Source organism: Octopus bimaculoides, chromosome 18 (genome assembly GCF_046866305.1).
Source record: "Octopus bimaculoides isolate indiv1 chromosome 18, ASM4686630v1, whole genome shotgun sequence".
Classification (NCBI taxonomy): domain Eukaryota; kingdom Metazoa; phylum Mollusca; class Cephalopoda; order Octopoda; family Octopodidae; genus Octopus; species Octopus bimaculoides.
The window spans coordinates 19271923-19294473 of record NC_142945.1 but is presented as its reverse complement, the minus strand read 5'-3'; the positions used below and the strand labels follow the sequence as shown (position 1 = coordinate 19294473).

The 22551-nt window shown below is 33.8% G+C and overlaps 1 protein-coding gene across 3 annotated transcripts in view; it reads left to right on the top strand.

Moving 5' to 3' along the window:
* The window catches only part of LOC106882202 (dipeptidyl peptidase 9), a 98405-nt gene that overhangs the window by 31146 nt on the left and 44708 nt on the right, over nucleotides 1-22551 (top strand). For all 3 annotated transcript variants that reach the window (XM_052974482.2, XM_052974481.2, XM_089365894.1), the window contains exon 2: nucleotides 9331-9880. In XM_052974482.2, coding sequence (XP_052830442.1) covers nucleotides 9389-9880 — 492 coding nt within the window. In that variant the 5' untranslated portion in view covers nucleotides 9331-9388. The remainder of the gene's footprint in view (nucleotides 1-9330; nucleotides 9881-22551) is intronic.

Sequence of the window (22551 nt, the reverse complement as noted above, 5' to 3'; positions counted from 1 at the left end):
ACACTCTTGCAACCTACCCAACCCCACATCACTTCTCTCATCCTTCTCCTGCCTGTTTACTGTATCATTATTAACATTCTGCTGCAGAGCAGCAGAATGTTAATAATGCAACAAGCTGGCAGAATCATTAGCATGCTGGGCAAATTGTTTGTCCATCTTTATGTTCTGAGTTCAAATTCTGCTGAGGTTGACTTTGCTTTTTGTCCTACTTGGGTTAAAAAAAATAAGTGAAACCTGGGGTCAATGTCCTTCCCCCAAACTTGCTGGCCTTGTGCCAAAATTTGAAACCAATATTTTGCTGCTCTTCATCTCTACCTTTTTCTGCAGTAAATCATCTCTCCCCTATCTCACTCCCAATTCATTTGTAGTGTAGATCATTCCCATCTCTTATTCATCAGTCACTGCATCCACCCCTCAACCATACCAGATCTTTTCAGTTGTCACCTACTCTTCCCTACTTATCATTCACCAGTTTTCATTCATTATATTCACACTTTCACCCATTCCTCATCTCTGAAAATGTCTTTCTCTCTCTGAAGTCTTGCAACCTCTACCCACCCACACTCCCTGTTCTCCTGCCCAATCTCACTTCTACTCACATGACACCTTAAAAGTCCATCCTCACACCTCATTACCATTATCTTTTCTCTTTTTCACTCCATTCTGGTCACTCCCACCTTCACTTTAACATGAGTGACCATGTAGCTCCTCTGTAGGAAGAAACCTGTTCTGCTTTGGTCCCTTCTCTCCCTCTCTCTCACACATGTATTTCTCTACCAAGTTCATCCACATGACATTGGTCAGTCTCAGGCTATAGTAGATGACATTTGCCTAAAGTGTTGCACAGTGGGATGGAACCTGAAACCACATGGTTATGAAGTGAACTCCATATCCACACAGCCATGTAGTCAAATTTATAAAAATTCTTGTTTGAAGATGTTGAGAATCAACTTGACATACCTGTTGTGAAATGAGCTCACGATCCTTTTCATAGGAGAGCAGATTTTTTTTCTTTTACATCATTGAAATTACCCAGCTTCTTGTTTTATAATAAGTAAACTCAAATGTCTGTATGCTTAAATTTAGTTGTGAGATATGAATATCATGAATGTGTTCTGAGATTCAGTGTAATTGAATTAAAGCAAATTGCTCTAATTATATCAGTCTATTTAAACCCAGAAAATAGATTCACAGTTATGTTATTAAAAAGACAAGTATGTGGTGAAGTGGCCGTGATCAAACCCACATAAACTAGAAATGAGGAATTGCGTTGATGATAATGATGCTGAAATTACATGGAGCCTATGTAGAAATGGTAACTTCAGTGTTTACTAATTAGGAACAGAAAACAATGCTTTATAAGTGGTTCAACTCATTCTAGTTCTTTAAGATTCAAGATATAAATGTGCGACTTGTTTTCTTTTTCTATTGCATTGAAAACCTATTTTCCTCAGAAGAGCCAAGTAGGTTATGTGGAGCAAGTTTAACAGCACAAAACAGCTTGTTTTTTTTATCAACATAGAAACTTGATAATGAATATGTTGTTTATTCTTTTCATATTTGCTTTTTATTATCAAGGAAAAAAAACAAAAAAACGTAAAAGAAAGAAAAGAAAACTATCTTTGGTGTGGTATTAGTTTGAAACTATAATCACTTCCAGATGTATGTGATACCATTTCATGCATGATTATATATAATTTGTTCCTTTTTAATTTTCAGATTGTTTTTTAGTTAAAACTTACAAAACATTCCGTTTGGAATCGTAATATATTATTAAGAACCCATTTGCTCTCTCTAACTTATTTAATGTTACACATTGAATAGTGCCATGATATTGCATTATTATTAGATATTTGTGTAAGAACACTGAACTAACAACAGTGGTTCTATCTCTATGTTTTAAGTTCAATTCTCATCTGAATAAACTTTTGTCATACATCTTTCAGTGTGGTGGTGGTGGGGTGGGTGACCTTTTTACTATAGAAATCAGATATATCCACTCAAAATTTACCCTTAACTGTGGAAAGCAATTTTTTTTTTTTTTTATATACCAATCTATCTTTTGTTGAAGAATGTCATGTTTGAAACTATTTTTTGTTGAGATGAGTCAAATTTATTGAAGCAATGTGACTTGCAGAAAATACCAATTCTAGTTTTTAGTCAGATATCTAACATCATTACTGGGATAACAAAGAAATTTAATTTTGCAGTTAAAGAGTCAATAAAATTAAGTACTATTAAACATTTGTTGGCAGAAGTAGGTTATTCAACTAAATTCTTTAGTACTTTCTTCTGTTCTTGTCTCTCTAGGTTTTGAGTTCAATCCTCACCTAGCAAAAAATCTCCACAAAAAAGACTGGTTTTGTGCTGTACATAGAGAAACATACATGTCATTTAATCTCTCACCAGTCTCAAGAGGGCCTGTGAAGACCATGGCTACTGCCCAACTCCTCACTGACTCACCTCATCCTTTAGCCCTCTCCAAATGTGGTGTTTTATATTAAATTATGTTATGGGGAAACATAAAACTGAATATTATTGTAACATCAGTTGGTACACTATAAACTGAATTGATAAAAGTTAAATACTTTGCAGCATATCTCCTCGTCAAATAAGGTTGAAGAAAAAAATAAATAGAGTTCATTTATCAAGGTTGTTTTCAAAGTGAAGAAGAAAACTAAGCATAAAGGAAGTTTATTTTAGCATTCATAATAATGCAAGGTTATTCCTTAAGTGTAATAAAAGTAGGGGTTTGGTTTTTTTTTTCTTCTATTTGTTTAGCTTCCAAAGAAATTGGCAAACTTACAAACTGTTACAGAACTGAACAGTTGGAAAGTTGCTGAAGAGTGTGTGTGTATTTACATGTATGTTATGTGTATGTCATGTATGTAGTGATGGTAGGCAGTTGGCATTAATAGAAGCTTTACCACCATGTGACTATATGTGTGTGTGTGTGTGTGTGTGTGTGTGTGTGTGTGTGTGTGTGTGTGTGTGTATACACAATTATTTTAATGTCTTCTTTTCCATGGTTGCATGGGTCAGACAGAATTTGTTGAAGCAGATTTTCTACAGTCGGATGCCCTTCCTGCCACCAACCTTCATTTATTTCCAAGCAAAGTTATTTTTTTTCACATGGTTGGATATGCTTTTGCCTAAGATTGGAAATGTACAACTCCACTTGTATGAAGATGCTCTCTTTTACAGCTGCTTCATGATATCATGACAAAGAGTGAGAGAGAGAGAGAGAGACACACACACACACACACACTTTCATTTTCTGTTCACCAAATCACTTAAAACTTTGATTAACCCAGGGTTGTGATGACTTGCCCAATCAATGCCAGCATGTAAAGTGAACATAAAAGATGATGTGAGTGTGTGTATATAGGTCTATGTATCTATACACACACACACACACATGCATATTTGTATTATATGTTTATAGTCATTCATTATATTTTATTAAAATAAAATGCTGGGTGACTGCCTTTGTTGGGAGCAGATTGTCAGACTGTGGAGTAAAAAATTTACGTTTCTGGAATAAATATTACATGGAGTGGGAATGATTTTATGACTGATGGGTACATTGGGAAAAAGGTGGTTGGTTACTTGATGCATTTGTTGATTCTTCTGTTTCACTACTTCCTTAACCAAACTCTTGATTAGTAATGACACTAAAATTACAATAATCTAGAAAAGTTATAACATATCAGCAAAGTATGTTTAAAAACTTGGAATCAATTTTTTACCATGACTACTACTGAGTTACATAAATGAATTTTTAAAGATTCTATACTGGGGTTATTTTACCATGCCAAACTTAAATCTCAAATGTCTGATAGTTACAAAACTAGAAAAGAGCTTTTTACACATTTTACTATACAAATTTACGAGTATATTTATATTTGAAACTTAAATTTTATTGTTACTAACCATTGTTGCTGTACTATAATAATCTAATTGCATTGAAAACTAATATCGAGAACTTGGAATACATAAATCAGCTCTGCTAGTTATATATATGTAAAATCACCATCTTTAACATGTATTTAGCTACGCTTCTCTTTGATGTTATTCTAAGTTTCCTGTATCTATTTTTTCAAGCAATAGTCTATGGAAGTTGATTTTCAGTAACTTGTTGCACTTTTGTATATTTGAGTTTATTTCTGCATTTTAGATTGTATTTATTTTGGTTGGGGTTTTAAGTTTCTATAGTTTTACTAATATTACTTTTATCTATATGTAAGTTGTCAAATCTGTTAGAAGAAACATACATTACTGTCTCCAATTTTTGATAAATTAACGTAAACTGACTATATAGAACTAACTTGCAATAAATTAACTTGACAATGTATGCCAGGCTTGTATATAGGTCTGTTTACTATTTGGTATTAAAATATTGACCTTCACAATACTAATGGTTTATGGATAAAATAAAGTAGGTTATTTTGAATTGTCTAAAACTAAAATGTCATCACACATGCATGTATTCACACACACACACACACACACACACACACACACACACACACACACACACACACACACACACACATACACACACACACACACACACTCTCTCTCTGTCTGTCTTTCTTTCTTTCTTTCTTTCTTTCCTTCCTTCTTTCCTTCCTTCTTTCTTTCTTTCTTTCCTTCTTTCCTTCTTTCTTTCTTTCCTTCTTTCCTTCTTTCTTTCCTTCTTTCTTTCCTTCTTTCTTTCCTTCTTTCTTTCCTTCTTTCTTTCCTTCTTTCTTTCCTTCTTTCTTTCCTTCTTTCTTTCCTTCTTTCTTTCCTTCTTTCTTTCCTTCTTTCTTTCCTTCTTTCCTTCCTTCTTTCCTTCCTTCCTCCCTTCCTTCCTTATTAAATTAAATTAAATTAAATTAAATTTGTCAGAATTTCTGGATTATATTTATGTTAAAACTGAATGAAAATGAATGTTTTGAAGTTAACACAATCTTTTTTTGTTCGTGGTTCTATTCTCTTTTAAATTCCTCAGTGGCAAGAAAGATTTTTTAATATTTTTCTGAAGTTTTAACAATAAATAATAATAGTTATATCAAAGGGACTCTACTTGGTGTTGTTGTGTCTTTTGCTTGTTTGATTTGAAGTTAATTAGTCTAATTATAACTGGTTAAGTTACTGCAAAGAAGCTCTCTCCATCTCTCCCCAACAAAATTCTTATAGAATTTCTGTTTTGGCTTTTTATTTTCCTGAGATATATCAGAAAATTTTAAAATTTTCTGTTCCTTATATTTTCATGGATACTGTTGTTGAGAAAAAAAAAAGAACCTTTCCATTTTTGATTCTTCTTTCTACATAAAAGTACTTTCTGGGTATTTTGTTTCTGTTATCTTGGACATAAATGTGTCCCTCAACTGTGTAAGGAATATTTTATTGTACTTCTTTTTATCCCTTAATATTGTGCTTCAGAAAGATGTATACTGTATGTGTGAGATGTGTTATGAATTTTGGGGGTCAGACATGGGCAATGAACACACAGTATCAGAAAAGGCTGGGAAGACCAGAAATGAAAATGGGTTCCACATGCAAGCAAAATAGTAAATTGTGGACCAACACTAGTACTTTAAGGGTCCATGAAAAACGTTTGTTATAGATGTATTTATTGCGAGGAACAGCTCAATTTCTCTAACAATTAACATAGTTCAACCTACATAAGAGAATTTGTGGAAAACAAAATAGGAATTTTAGAAGTATTCATGAAACTAGTTTTTGACCATTGAATGGCTATGGGGGTCCACCAGAATAAAATAATAATTAAAGAGGTCCATAGATAAAAAATGGTTGAGAACCAGGGGTTTAGTGAATGAGTGGAATATCATCAAGAGAGAGGAAAACACAGGATTGTGGAGAATGATAGGAATAGAGCCAATGATGGATGTTTGTGAAGAGAAATGGTTGGGTCATGTCCTGAGGAAGGATGAAAGTGACTGGGTGAGAGGAGTGAGGGAAATTAATATGGAAGGAAGTTGAAGAGGAAGACAGAAACTGAGAAAGACATGGTTAATGATGATGGCAAAGGAAATGTAAGTGGGTTGATGAGGGAAGATGTAGATGATGGCGGGGCAAATGGTGTAGACAGTTATTGGACTTGCAAGGCTAACCCTTGCTTTAGTATGGAAAATGATGTTAAAATGCTTGTTGTTCTCTGAATATCTGTATGTATGGATTCAAATAATGACACATGAGTAAATATGAACATAGTCAAACCCATATATTTAACAAAGATATATTTAAGTCCTACTGTGAAATTAAGACCCATAGTTAAACCACAAGACTTGGAATTAGTATCACCATAACTAATTTCAGTGTATTTATAACTCATCAGGATTTGTCTGTTTCCCTTCTGTTTAGAAATATGCTAGTAGTAACAGAAAGCTGTATAACAAGTCAATGAGGGAACTTCTACAAGCTTGCTTAACCTGCTAGAAATAGCAATCAAATCTCCTTCAAATCATACCCTGCTAAGGACATGTTAAATAATATAGTTTGGGGTGCACTAGTTTTGAAAATATGACAGAATGGTGGTTACATCTGGAAAGCTTTTGATCATAGATAGGACTACTCTTTAAGGGCTGATTAGAAATTAAAGAACATTAAAATGTGTGTGTTGTTGATTACACTAGGATTGGGCACCAAATACGTTCTTTTATTCATTTACTTGTTTCACTCATTTGATTGTGGCCATGCTGGAGCATTGCCTTTTAAGGGTTTTTTTGGTTGAAGAAACTGACACCAGGACTTATTCTTTGTAAACCTAGTACTTATTCTATCAGTCTCTTTTGCCGAACTGCTAAATTATGGGGACGTAAATACATCAACATCAGTTGTCAAGTGATGGTGGGGGACAAATACACACACACATAAATATATACATACATATATGTATACACACACACACACACACACACACACACACGCACACACACACACACACACACACATAATTGGCTTCTTTCAAGCTTCCACTTACCAAATCCACTCATAAGGCTTTGATTGGTCCAAGGCTATAGCAGAAGACACTTGCCTAAAAGTGCCATGCAGAGGGACTGAACCCAGAAGTATGTTGTTGGGAAGCAAGTTTCTTACCACACAGTCTCACCTGCACTTATATTTACATTCTTTAAATGAAGAAACCACATGTATGAGCACAGATATAAATGAGAATAAAATTGTGAAAACCTGTTCTTAATTACTCTGACATTAACAAGATCTGGGTTTATGTTTCATCAATTCTCTGTTTCATTCTTTCTGTTGCATGTTTAGCTATTTAAAATGTAAACATACACATTCACACATGTATAATGTGTGTGTGTGTGTGCCAGTGGATGAAAAATTTAAAGTGTTTCAGCTATTTGGTGTCATATTTTAAGCACCATCTGCTGTTAAACATATGTAATACATAAACACCTGCCCTCCTGTGGAACATAGTTACATTTGAATGTGAGAATTAAACAACCACAAGATCTTACATTTGTTATATAAACTTCGCACCATCTTTTGTATATGGCAGATGCACAAACTAGGAAAACCTGAGATGAGGATGCAACTATTAGTTTTAAATTCTTTACCTGATAAAGATGTTGGACATACAATAGAATTTTTTATGTTGGTTTAAAAAGTTCATGACAAAATGGTCCTATTTACATTTTTAGCAGTGTTCATTGTATTTGTGAATTATTTTGGTTTCATTTATTAAAGAACAAATTGCTAGTTTATGGTGGTTATATTGTTAATGGCAAGAATCCAGCATTAAGCTTTGCACTGTTTCTAAGCAAGACGAATTATTTCACTTGCCTTTCACTGAAAAACTAGATATCAGTGCATCTGACTCACCTCCTATCACCTTTACTCAGCATCCTGTCCCATCATCCTTTGAAATGAATTAGCATTATTTGGAACTCTTTTTTCTGCCTACATTCTCTTTTTATTTAAGTATTGTTCACACTAAGCTTCTTTGTTATTCCTATTCATAAACTAGAAGAGGTTAACCCTTTCGTTACTATATTTATTTTGAGATGCTCTGTTTCTTTCAAAGAATTTAGTGAAATAACTTAGTTATCATTAAGCTAGTGTTAGGAACATAAATTATGACAAAGGTTTGGTGGAAGATTTTAATTAAAAACTTATGGAAGTAAGAGATTTGTATTACAGAGGCAGTTTCAGCTGGGTTGGTATCAAAGGAGCTAAAGAGAATGTAAGCATTGCTTCTTCTCCTCAAATAATGAATTTATATTAAAAAAATCATTTGAGATTTTTGGAAGGAAGTTATAAAACTCCTCTTCATTCAAATATCCATATTTTTTAATGACCTTCTACCAGTTTTATCAGAAAATTGTTATTTTAAGAAATTATAGGTTTGATGCACATTGTTTTTCATGATTTGTCATATGGTATATATTGATTTGCTTATTTTTCTTATAGAGGATCAAAGTCTACATCTTATAAAGATGAAGAAATTGGGTTATGTTTTATCATACTTTTTTTTTCATACAAAATTATAAGTAGGTTATATAGGCATAGCTTTTTAGTATTTTACTTCTATTTTATGGTTCTCAACACAACTTAGTCATATTTTATAAATGAGACTGTTTTATTTGGTAGTAACAGAATTTAGTTGAATTTGTTTATTTTTTGAATTCAAGTCCCTTTGAAATTCACCTCCTTTCTCATTCCTTTAACCCAATAAAATAGGCACCTGTATTCTATAGGTGTAAATTAAGATTTTTGTACATGCACAACCTACTTTTGTAGTTTAAGTTTTGGAAAATAGTTTGGGACATTAAAGCAGATAGAAACTATTTTTGCTATAACTAGAATCTCTTTCAGGACCATAGAGAGAAATGTAGAGTTTTTAATATTTGTTCAATAAAATAAACAAAATCTATAATATATATATATTTACTACTTCCAATTTTACCTGAGTTGCTTAAGGCTAACAGGGAAATGTCATTTCCTTGAGTCAAGCGACTATTTAGAAGTTTCCTCCTATATATTGTTTTTAAGAGAAATATATATTGTTTGATGTACTTTGAGCAGAAGTGGAGTAAAACAGTTTGGGAAGTACTCTCACTAAGGAAGTGAGAAAATTTTTCTTTTCTCTCCAATGGAGTTTTTCTTTTCTTCCCACCTCACACATCAGTCTCTGTTTCTCATGGTTCACCAAATAAGGCTACTTTTGTTTATATTTACCATTTGGTTTATGCTGATAGATGTCATCTCTAGCCTACCAATTAAAATGTGTTTTGTTGTTTATACATTGTATTCATACAAGCTAAATTTACTAACTTGAAACATTCATTTACATTTCAGTTTTGCTGCTGCTGCAGGTTGGGTTTCCTTCTCCCCTCCTATGTGAGTGGGTTACAGCATGGCTTCAGAACTATTAGCAGACCCTTTCCACATGATGTGCAATTCTCCTGCTCCTGAGCCAACAAAATCTGGCAAGAAATCATGGTTGGAATTGCGCAAAGCTGTCCGAGATACACGTAAAGTTATCACCAGCCTTGCCAGTAGTGTGCCATCACAGTTTGTATTCCGGAAAATTCACACTGATACTGGTACTCTAACTCGATTGTATTTTCTTGGAGTACCTGCAAAAAGCCGTGAGAACACGTTTCTTTATGTTGACATTCCTGAAGAATCTGTAGAACCAGTTCCTTACTTGACATGGAAGCAACTTCTACATCCATTCCAAATGATGCCTCTCTCAGGACATATGTCCAAACAAGAACAGCTACTGCGAGAACGGAAAAGGCTTGGTGTTGTTGGTATCACTTATTTTGACTTTGTTGAAAAGGAAGGCAAATTTGTGTTTCCTGCTCACAATAGTATGTTTTTTTGCAAAGATGATGACATCAATGTAAGTATTTTGTTTTATCATAAAATTCTTTATATATTTGTGTTTTTGGTTTAGAGAGTTCTTTCTGATGGTTGCTTTCTATTTCTATGATTATTTTGTATCAATATTATTTTTGTATTTTGTATTATTTTTGTGAAGAGAAGCATGTGTATATCATCACAATCATAATTTTCATCTTTACCGCTATCAACACCATCAGCAGTTACAGTCAGTGGCGGACTGGCCAGCTTGCCCAATGGCAAGTGGGCCCCTGCACCATTAGAATCCATATATGGGGGCCCGTATTAGTATCTAAGGGGCCCATCCCCTCAAGTTTGAGAATTTTTTATTCACTCCTGGAAGAATGCATTAACTATTTCAGCCTGGCTGTGTTTGCGGACAGTTGAAAAGAATACTTTTAGAAAAAAAAAAAAAAAAAAGATAGCATTGTAGTTGTGGGTGTGCCCCCTTAGTCTCCTGGCAACCAATGTTTTTAGACCCAATCCGCCACTGGCTACAGTACTGATAAAACTATTCTCTGAAATATTGCCTTTTTCCTAATATGATTTATCTTGATCAAATTGTTAAATCTGCTGTCCTACTCATAATAGAATATCTATTTTGGCATGTCAAGCTCTAGATTTTAATCCTTGATTGATGAGCTGTATCAACCATTCTCATGTTACTTGTCTGCATTTTGTCAGTATTACATAAAGCTCTTCATGTGTAACACCTCTATGTGGTATCACATGTTTCAATCTATTCTTCCCTAACTTTTGTACATCTTTTAGCTTTGTTGGCATAATTTGATAACTTCACAGAATCATATTTCTGATATGTGTGTCACACATTGACATTTTCTGTATTGAAGGAAGCCTTTTTGTTCCTAATAATAGTTCCCTTAATATTCATCTCAGAATTTTTGACATTACCACTTAGTCATTGTTTCCATTCCCAACAATAACTTCTTTGCCTAGATTATAGCTAGAAAATATTTGAAATGGCATATTTCTTTCGACATAATCATGAGTATTTGTATGTTATACCTTGTTTATCTATTTTTATATTCATTTTTCTATGTTAACATATGTCTGGCATGAATTTATAGAAAATTGTCTTCTGTTTTATAGTATATTATATACTATAACATAATTATTAACTTGTGATTATCACCAGTCATTTTGAGTCTACATCATTATCATTTTAGCATCTATTATTCCACGTTTGCATGGGTCAGGTGGAATTCATTGAAGTAGATTTTTCTTTGACCAAATGCCCTTAATTTTTCCAACCATCACTAGTTTCCAAGCAAGTACTGTTTCTCTGTAACCAAACGTGTTTCCATGGTAGATGGAAAATAAGGGACAGTGCTTGTATGATGTTGATGCTCATTTATAACTATTGTGTGATGTCAAGACAAGGAGACCAAGACACTCATGTGCACACACACACACGAGCTTCTTTCAGCTTCTATCAACCAAATCCATTCACAAGGCTCTGGTCAATGGTCAACACAGTGATATAGTGAAAAATGCTTGCCCAAGATGTGTTGTAGTGGGACACTGAATCAGAAAGCATGTAGTTGGAAAGCAAACTTAATAATGTCCATGCCAGCGCCTTATTTGCATTTGCTTTTTTTATCTAATATAGGTCTTCCTAAAATCCAAAGTACTCTTAAGTGTAAATTCATGTGTTGATATTCCTGTTCTTATGTTGGTTGGTCTCTTTTTCTGTTCACTTCATTCTATCTATATCGGTTTATCCTTTCAGTATTTAAGAGCAAAATAAACTTTATCAAGCTATCAGTGATATAACTACATAATATAGATAGGCATCAAGTCACAAATACTGACTACAAACCTTGTACCACATCGGACTTTTGTTTATCCTGTTTACTATGCACTGTTGAAACGCAATTTTTTTTTGCTTTAGGCTTATCTACTAGTGACACTTCTAATCAACTAAAGCTTTGTTCAATGATTAATTATTTTGATTTGAATTTTGTTTTTTTAGTTTACAATCTTTTTTAAGTTCTATCATTGCAATGTGAATTAATTTTCTTTTCTTTTAAATCATATTATAATAGATTCCTATCATATTGTAAAAAAATCAAAATGCTTTAAAAAATTATATAAATTTTAAATTGTTTTTTTTTTATTTAATTTTTTTTAATGAATTATGGTATGTAACATGGTTTTACATGTCTCCTTGGACTTTTCATTCTGGCTCTGAAAAATCTATGAGAATAAGCAAAATTATGTTATAAAAGCAATCATTCCCAGTTGTCTATATATTGCATGCTTCACCTTGGTTAATTTTGCCTTTTATTTCTTCTGAGAAAACAATATAAATACTAGTAAGATAACGATGCATCTTCCGTAAGAACTTGGCTTTGTGCTTATGCTTAGCCATTATTTAGACTAGGGTAGTTTTACCACATTACAAATATTGTCTATATAAAGTGATATCCGATATGGACTTATTCAACTAGTACTAACATAGAATTGCTTGATGAAACGGGATATTTCTTTAAAATGCTATCTTACTACTAATTACTGATTCATCTATTCTGGGTGGTAGCTAAAATAAGTTTGTTAAACCATTCTTAATCTCATATCTCTGGAACATTCTTACAAATTCAGAGTATTGATTTGTTAGCCTTTGTATTTTTCATCTTCTAAATTTGAATGTCTTGACTGTTTCGCAACCATCCCTCCTGTTTCTTTTCATCTATTTCCATGCTAGAGTGGGTGGGATGGATTTTGTTGGAGCAGTTGTTTTATACTGCTTCCTACCCTTTCTATTACTAATCATTCAACTGTGAAGTAGAAATCTGTCTTTGTCAGTCAGGCAAAATGAGGCAAGCAGTGCTGTGTCTTGTCTATGTGTACAACACAGTGGCTGTTGTTTGTCCAGCCATTGTGATTTTTTTTGTGTGTGCATATTGCTGCATTAAGCTATATGTAGATGTTAGTTTAAAGTGAAAATGTTTCTTTAACTCTTGAGCATTTAAACTGGCTGTATCTAGCACTAATATTCTACCTGTTTTATTTTCAAACCAGCCAAATCCAGCCAAATCTGAATGCTGAGGGGTTAAAGTCTTATTTTTAATTGTTTATTTAATTTGTTATAGATCTTTTGTATATAGGTGCTGGCACGGTTGTCTGCTAAGCAACTACATGGGTGTAGGTTCAACCTCATTGTACAGTACTTTATGCAACTGTCTTTCTTAGTTTCAAATTGGTAAATCCTGTATATTGATTAGTCAGTCATTGCATGTCCATGCTAGTGTGAGTAGGATAGTGTTTGTTGGAGCATTTGAGTGAAATTTTGTTGATGGGAACTGCAGAGACTTGTCACACACATACATGCACACACTTTTGGTGTGAGAACCAATACATTTTGAGAGAAATACCCTGCAATATTAACGTCTGACTGAAATATTCCTTATATTGTGTCTTCACATTTTGTATCTTATGAGAACGAGGAAGTAAGTCCTGGACAATGTGCTGGGGTTGATGTAATAGATTTAAAAAACTTACTGGTAATATCCTGGCATGGCCACAATCCATTGGTTAAAACCAGTAAAAAATTCTGTAGCCTCTTCCTTCTTCCATTTAAGTCTAAGATTTAGGATTGGTAAATTATTTATGTAAGTTTGTTCTGAAAAATTCACTCCTGAAAGTGTTATTATAGTAAAAACTGGAAAAAAAGAATATTATGAAAATTATAAAAAATTCAAAATATTTTTCTTGTTTGAATAATGAATAAAATCTGTTCAGAGTTTAGTTTAACTACAATATACACACCCACACATGTACAGGCATATCCTGTGTTATGACCAACTCAGTTTATGGGATTTTGTGCTTATGGAAATTGTAAAGTATGACCACCAATTTTAGGATATGGTCTGTAATCGCCATTATTATGGAAATTCACATTAATTAAAAAAGTTTAAAAACTACACTCTGTTCTTAGTTAAAATGCCAAGAAGCGACCTTTTGACTAAGATCAAAGTAGCTAACAATTTGGAAAACTGTAATCAATGTGTATGTGTATGTAAATGCTTGTATATGTATCACTATAAACATTTATGGGATGTGAGGTGGAATTTTTCACTTTGAATATTTGTGTGTGTTTGTGTATTTATCCATCTCTATTAATCAACCTTCACTACCACTGTCACCAACATCAATACTATACAACCAACTATTACTGACCCACTGACTCCTTATTGACTACCACCACCACCACCACCACCACCAAGACAAATGACTTCATCTGAAATAAAATACATGAGATAATGTGATACTTGAGTGTCTTATAACTGTTGAATGAAATGTCTTTGATCTTAAGTCAATTAAGATTGACTTGAAACTAAACAACAATCACATTATAATTAAGAACATGACCAATGCCACCATCAACAATACCCCCCCCCCCCAACACCACATCACCAATACAAAAATTAATACAACCACCACTACCACCAACTTTTGAATAACCTATTAGCAACAATAATAGTATCAGTATGATGGCAATGTCTGTAGCTACATATTTTGTATGTCACATTGGTGTATGGCATGTGTGAATAGAGTCTAAAGGTTTTATGGCTCAAGTCTGAATTGCAAGGGATATGTACCCATGAAACTGATAACCCCTTAACTAACTGTAATTCCATAGTTCTTCCTTTCATCTCACACCTTTGCCCTTCTGTCTTCTAATTTTGAGTCTTACATCCATAAGAATAAGGCAATTTGTTTTTGCTCTTTCTTGCTGCTGTTTTTTTTTTACTATGTATTTATTATGAATAATTGTTGATCAGTGTTGGATTTATGTGCAATTCAAGTTGTCTAGAAAGAAGCTACGAAGTGGAACTGAAGGTCATAACATGAAAAGGAACAGCAAAAGGGTCATACTGGTTATTAAACTTGATGTCTTAAAACGGATTGATCTGTTAGAAAAAATTAGCCACGTTACTAAAATATTAAAGCTTGCAATGTACACAGTGGAAACAATACGTAATAATAGAGAGAAAATTAAGTGCTCAAGAAAATACTCTGTTAGCTGCTTATATATACTCACATACACACTTGTATACATTTTGTTATTGAATCTTGTTTTCACACTTTTGTTATTGTACATTATGAAAAACTGATAAAATAAATTACCAGTTATAAATTCATCAGATGCAAGCCACATGTTTATTGGTTACAGTAAATGTATGCAACTCAGTGTAGTAAATTTAAGGTTTTTATTAGTTGTTACATAGATATTAGCTTGGCTTATGTAGCTGCTCATTGATGGTCATTATAATATTAGATATCCAAATTTCATTTTAATATATAGCTAATTGTGAAGTTAATTAACTTTTGTAAACTATAGTTAACCTATTTAAACTTAATACAGGAAAAAAATTTAGTCTCTACTAGTTAACTACATATCCATGTTTATTATTAAATTTGTAAAATGATCTTGTTTCAACTTGTTCTGACATTTGTTGTCCTTTGGTAATTTCCAATTCTTATAACCTCATTACTGGAGTTTTTTTTAATCTTTAGTTTTGTTGTCCATAGGATATACATTAATACAAGTTTTTTTTTGTTTTTTTGAAATGACTTTACATATTTACGTTAATCTTTTATCTTTTTTTTTTAACTTGTTTCACTCAGACTATGGCTATACTGGGGAACTGCCTCAAAAGGTTTAGTTAAACAAACAAACTTCAATATTTATTTTTTTTTCTAAGCCTGGTACTTATTCTATCAATCTCTTTTTGCTAAACTGCTAAGTTATGGGGTCGTAAACAAACCAACACTGGTTCTCAAGCAGTGGTGGAACACACACACACACACACACACACACACACACACAACTAACAGGCTGCTTTTCAGTTTCCATCTACCAAATCCACTCACAAAGCTTTGGCTGACCCAGAGCTATAGTAGAAGACACTTGTCCAAGACTGAACCTGGACCCATGTGGTTGGGAAGCAGATTTCTTACTACACAGTCATGCCTGTGCCTAGTACTCTACAAATTTTAAATTTTCACTTTCAAAAAGATTTCTTCTATATTCCATAGATAAAATTTGACAGTGTTTTAACCCTTTAACATTTAAACTGGCCAGATATGACCAAAATATTCTACCCGTTTTATGTTCAAACCAGCCAGATCCAGCCTCTCACACCTACCATACAATGTCATTCTAAAAATTAATCGCATCATCAAAATCTCGAAACTACAAGATAATGCATAATGAATTCAAAAAGTATGAATAAATAAGCATTACATTTGACACAGTCATCTGAATGCTAAAGGGTTAATAATTGAAGAAATTATAACATCTATCTTTAACCCCCCCCCCAAAAAAAAAAACGATGCTTATTGGATAATTTACTCTGTTCAGTACAGCACTATACCTGAAGTAGACTTAAAGGTCATGAAGCTAAAACTCAATATGTTATCACTCATTAAATAGTATGCATGACTTTTTTTTTTTTTAGTTCAGTCAAATGTCATTAATAATTGTAAATATTTTAGAGAATTGAAATGAAAAACTAGAAATTTTGTGGCAGGAAGCAGTCAAGTACTGGCCTCCATCAGTATTTGACTATTATTTTATTGACCTTGGAAGGATGAAAGGCAAAGCTGACCTCAGAAGTAAATAAAATGTTTAGAAGTTCCTCTATTCATTTAAAAAAAAAAATCAAAAAAAAATCATATTAGATTAGGAAGGGTTGTGATAATAATAAATTATAAATCTAATTGATGCAAATTACACACCATGGAGGAGACATGAGGTCTAGTATTTCAAGCAAAGCCCATCTTCAGAGAGAAAGATTTTAAGTGTTTAGGATAGCACTGAGCAAATCTATTTACTTGGTGATATCCTAAATACTATTTACTCAGTGCTAATCTCAACACTTCAAATTTCTCTTTACAAACAAGGATGTCGCTCAAAAAGTTAAAGCTTGTGCTTCTTTATGACAAACAAACTTGGGTAAATTTACTAACTTCATTAAAAGATTTGCTTGTTGCACATTACTGCTTTGTTTCTTTGGATGTTGGCTTTATAAATCACTAATTTTCAAAGAAATTTTAGCAATATAATTTCAATAGTTCTTTTTTTAATCCTATTGCAATGTTTTTTCATTATTTTAGGAAATGATGTATGTGACTACTGTATGTGAATTACGTATTAAAGCCTTGTCATTTAACAAACTTAAGTCATGGAGTGGTATTTCTGTCACACTGATAATGTCCTCAAATTTTTAAGTGTTAGTTGACTTAGTGCTCTGAATGCTGAGATTAAAGAAGCATATTTAGTCAAACTGACATAAATAAGTAGACAGAAATAGATTGCTATACTTAGTCTTAAAAACAGGTTACTTTATGGGTTTCTTTCAAGTTTCTTTTTTAATAGGCACAGACAAAAGGCAAGTATTTATTTTACACAAAAGATTAGCAAACTCAACTGACAAATGTTAAAACAATAAAAAAGAAAAGCAAAAACAAAAATGACTTGTCATCAGTCGTCATGCAATTTGTGTTCTGTTTGGGTCATGGCCAGGTAACAAGTCTCCTCCCTTCCTATCACTTTTTATATTTTTCAGCAATGAACTAGAAAATTTTCATTGTATCTCAACCTCCTGCTGTTTACATTTTATATTCATTTCTTTTTTTATGACCGCATAGATTGGATGGATCTACAAATATGTCATCATCCAGATCATTTTTATGACTACTTTTCCATGCTGGCTTGCATCATACATGTTATTTTCAACACAGTCTATCTATCTCTCTCTTTCTCTCTCATTGAAGTTACTTGTTATCTTTCTGAAGCCCAGTAACCTGATTTTATTTCTCATTAACTTTGCCCATGTCATCTATTATTATTTTCGTCTGCAGGCTCCTTCAGCTTATATAATTTAACATATTGTAAATGAACTATCTTTCTTCATATGCACTATATGTCTGTAACATCATGATATTCTCTTCTGCACTTTATAACAGATAGCTATGATGCCCAGTTTTCTTTGAGTACATTTGTGCTCAATTGTGCATGCTTACTAACACAACATACCCAGTGCAGTTTGTATATCCTCTGCACTTATTATTTATCTTTGGCTATCATGCAGTATTGCACTTCATATATAAGTAAGCATCATACAGCATACTTTCCATTTAGAAGGAGCTCTTTGTCGTAAAACAGAAGTACTAGCTACCTGAATCTTTCTATCCCATGTCTTGATTACTATGCTTTCACAACACTCAATTGATTGCTAATAAAGTCAGCTAACTATCAAAATCCTTCTCCGTAGGCTTGCACATACTTTTTGTATACACATTGTGCACATTATATGTACTATATACAATTCCTATTTACTCACCTTCTGAAAATTGAGAATAGCTACTTTTCAGTGGCTTGAGGTAACCTCTCATTTCCCCACTTATTCTACTTGCAGTATTGTTTCCATGCCATTTTTATTTCACCATTGGTGAGAGTGTGTGTGTGACTATTATTCCAAGCACTCTTTTCACCAACATCTTGATTTACACTACCTGATCGCCTTGCAATTCTGATCACCTCATTTTGATTTTTATAGTGTAGAACATTAGCAAACCTCTTAGATATACCTGATCCTGGAACTTCTTTCTGAATCAGTTGATATTGTGTCTTTTTTCCCCCACTTTCCTCTATTTCTTTTTTTACAAGCTTGCTTTTCTGACCTTGTCTTCTGTAGAATTCCATCACTTTCCATCTTCCTGGCTGGGATCATGTTTCATTCACATATTAGTCTGTTGCATGCAATAATATATATATATATATATATATATATATATATTGTGAGTGTGTGGGTGGCTGTGTTGCTGTATGGTAAAAAGGTTACTTCTAGCCCCATGGTTTCAGGTTCAGTCTCATTGTGTGACATTTTGGGCATACTGTAGTCTTGGACTGAACAAATCCTTTTGGTTAATGGAAACTGAAAGAAGCTTGACCTATATATATATATATGTGTGTGTGTTTGTGTGTGTATCTGCTTTTGTATTTGTCCACTGCCACCACTTGACAACTAGTGCTGGTTTGTCTACATCCCTGTAACTTTGCAGTTTGGTAAAAGACTGGTAGAATAAGTATCAATTTTTAGAAAATATGTCCTGAGGTCGATTTCTTGGACTAATCCCTTCAAGGCAGTGCCCAGCACGGCAGCAATCCAATGACAGAAACAAGTAAAAGAAATAATATATACATATCATTTATGTTTGCATTAACACATCCTTACTAAGTGTTTCATGACGGATATAAAAATCCAATCAATCATCAGGCAACATAAAGTCAGTGACCTTCCGTGAAGGTACTCAAATTCATGTGAGCATCTTCCTCATCTTCTCCATCTTCTTCATCTTCACTTGTATTTGCTCTGGCCTCTCATTCTGCATTCAAGTCCTTCTGAGATCAACTTAGTCTTTCATCCTTCCTAGATTAATAAAGTACCAGTCAAATACTGGGATCCTAGAAATTTCCAGTATTCTGTGTATGTTACTCTACTCTTTACTCTTTTACTTGTTTCAGTCATTTGACTGCGGCCATGCTGGAGCACCGTCTTTTAGTCGAGCAAATCGACCCCAGGACTTATTCTTTGGAAGCCTAGTACTTAATCTATCGATCTCTTTTTGCCGAACCGCTAAGTTACGAGGACGTAAACACACCAGCATCGGTTGTCAAGCGATGTTGGGGGGACAAACACAGACACAAACATATACACACATATACATATATATACATATATACGACGGACTTCTTCCAGTTTCCGTCTACCAAATCCACTCACAAGGCTTTGGTTGGCGCGAGGCTATAGTAGAAGACATTTGCCCAAGGTGCCACGCAGTGGGAAAATTCTTTTTTTTTTTTTAATTTTTTCTTCTTAAAAAATTAATTTTTTCATTTCTTAACTGCTGTCCTCTTTTTTCATCTTTCTTCTCCATCGCTCTCCTCCTCACCTGCTGCCTTTCATATCTTTCCGGCTGCTAACTTTGTGTGCCAGCAACATGTCTTCTGACCCAGTAACACTGAGCTATCATTCATAATATTTTTATATTGTTATATGTTATTTATAGTTACAGGAATATCCTTATTTGCGTATTATAGCTAATTTCAATCTCTGGATTATGACTGCATTCTACTTAACACTTTTTCCATACTTTTAGATTCTGTTTTTCTTTACAATTAAAATTTTCTGTAGCTTTTTCTCACTGTGATTTAGAGTTCAGCTCCTCTCCCATGCCACCAGCCTCTTCCTCATTCCACGTCTTTTTAACTGTAGTTTCTTTTGTAATCAAATTTCTGTTTATTACAGTATTTAATTATAAATCTCCTTTTCCCTTTTCTCTCTCTGAATCTAGTTATAATTCTCCCTTGAACTTCTTTAGAAACACCACACTTCTTCTCTGATAGATACCCACCTCCTTTATTCGTTTCAATTTAATATAGAATTCCTTTATCTTCTGTAGCTATATTTAGAAGACCCATGTGTTTAAACATCGTCATTGTCACTTGTTCTTTGCTATAAATTTCATCAATTGAACTATTGTTACTCTATCTCTTCAACTGTATGTGCATCTTTTATTTCAACATAGTCTGCTGAGGATCATTGTGTTCTAATACCTTGAATATTGGAACAAAAGCATGGTACAGAAATATCTAATATATGTATACCACATTCTGTGATACTGTCAAGGAGTGTATATATATATTGAGGACTGTGTCCACCTCTCCATATCCTCCTCCTCAAAACCGTGTTTGCAACCCCCCCCAAACATATACAAAGGAGATTGAGAGATACTACAGAGTAAAATTAACCCATTCAACCTTGCACACTTCTGTGAAAAATAGAGTAAGATAGGTCTCTATCTCCTTTTATTCTACCCTTTTCCTTCAATCTTGAGCTTTCTATTTTTTTTTTTTTTTTTAACCATTTCCCTTATTTTGCCTTTCTACTACTACTGCCCCTTTCTACTTTTGCCCTTCTGCTTTGCCCTCCCCATTTCTCTCTATCTCTCTTAGTTAAAATTTTTTTTTTTTACTTCTAAAACTAGAATAAATGTATTTTAGTATTTAACTTCAGAAATTGTACTTTCTTAGTTGGGAAGCTGCTGAAGTTGACATTTGTTTGTATTTCAATGAAGTTAGGATAAATACCAGTGATTTCAATAGGATTGATTACATTGATTATACCTGTTTGCAACAAATTTGTAGTTTTGTTTCAATTTGAGAAATTATTAATATTTCTTAAGGTGGTGGAGTAGATAGATGATAGGGTACCAAAACAAAATCACTTACAGTAATTATATCAAGAGGCCAGCTTTGTTTTCATCCTTCTGGAGTCATTAAGATAATTACCAATCAAATAGAAGTTATTTAACTAGGTATCTTTTTCCACAATTGGAGTTCATGTTATGTTATCATCATTGTTCTGACAAGGTTGACTTTGTTTTCATTCCTCCAGGGTCAATAAAATGCAGTACCAGTCAAGTACTGGGGTCAGTGGTATCAACTATCTCCCACCCCTCCTTCAAAATTGCTGGCTTTTCATCTAAATTGGAAGCAGTTACTATTAATTCTTTGGAAAGATGTCTATTATTGTTTCTCTACTGAAGATGACAAACTTTTTATGGAGTTCAAAGAGAATAAGAGTGTCATTATTTAACATTTAGTAACATCATCATCATATGTCCAAGTTCCAGATTTGCATGGATTGGATGGCCCTTCCTAATGCCAACCATTTTACAATGTGTACTGGATACTTTTTGTGCCACCAGCACTATTGAGTCAGTCACTATGCAGCTATGAACCCTTAGGAGATGAGAGGTTAAAATATGAGTGAGAAAGTAGGGGTGGTGGTGGACAGAGCAGGTTCTTGTAGAAGAGCTGCATGGTTCACTTGTGTTTTAATGAGAGGGTGAGAATGATCCAGGAGGAGTTGCTATGAAATATATACAAGGGGGTGCTGAAAAGTTCCTAGCTTTGGGCACAAGAAAATACAGGAGGATAGTTACAATGTTATTCAACATATCTCTCTCTCTCTCTCTCAGATTCACACACTTATTGCAGTGGTCCTTAAGCTTTTCTGAGCCCTGTAAAAGAACTCGGAAAGTTGGCCCTCCAACCAGGCCTTCCGTGATACCCTGAAAGCCAGGAACTTTTCAGCACTCCCCTGTGAGGATGAGGTAAGGTGTTTGGATGGCCTCTCAAAGTACGAGGTGAGTGGAAGTGGGTAGCTAGGGGGTTTGCAAGAGTATATAGAGAGCTGGGGGAACTGCGTTCATTAACCCAGTCCCCATTGCCTCTTCCTATTGGTTACTACAGCTTGAAGATTCTGGGGAAGTCTTGTCAGTCAAACTGTTAGCTCCCCACCAGAATACCTTGGATGGCTGAACTAGATATGCCTGAACAACTGAGCAGGATTAGCTTTCACCCTTTAGCATTCAGATTACTCTGTCAAATGTCATCAACATCATCATCTTCATTTAATGTCTGTCTTCCATGCCAGCATAGATTGGATGGTTTGACAGGAGCTGGCAAGCCAGGGGACTGCACCAAGTTCCACTGTCTGTTTTGGCTTGGTATAGTTTTTATGGCTGGATGCCTTTCCTAATGCCAACCACTTTACAGAGTGGACTGGGTGCTTT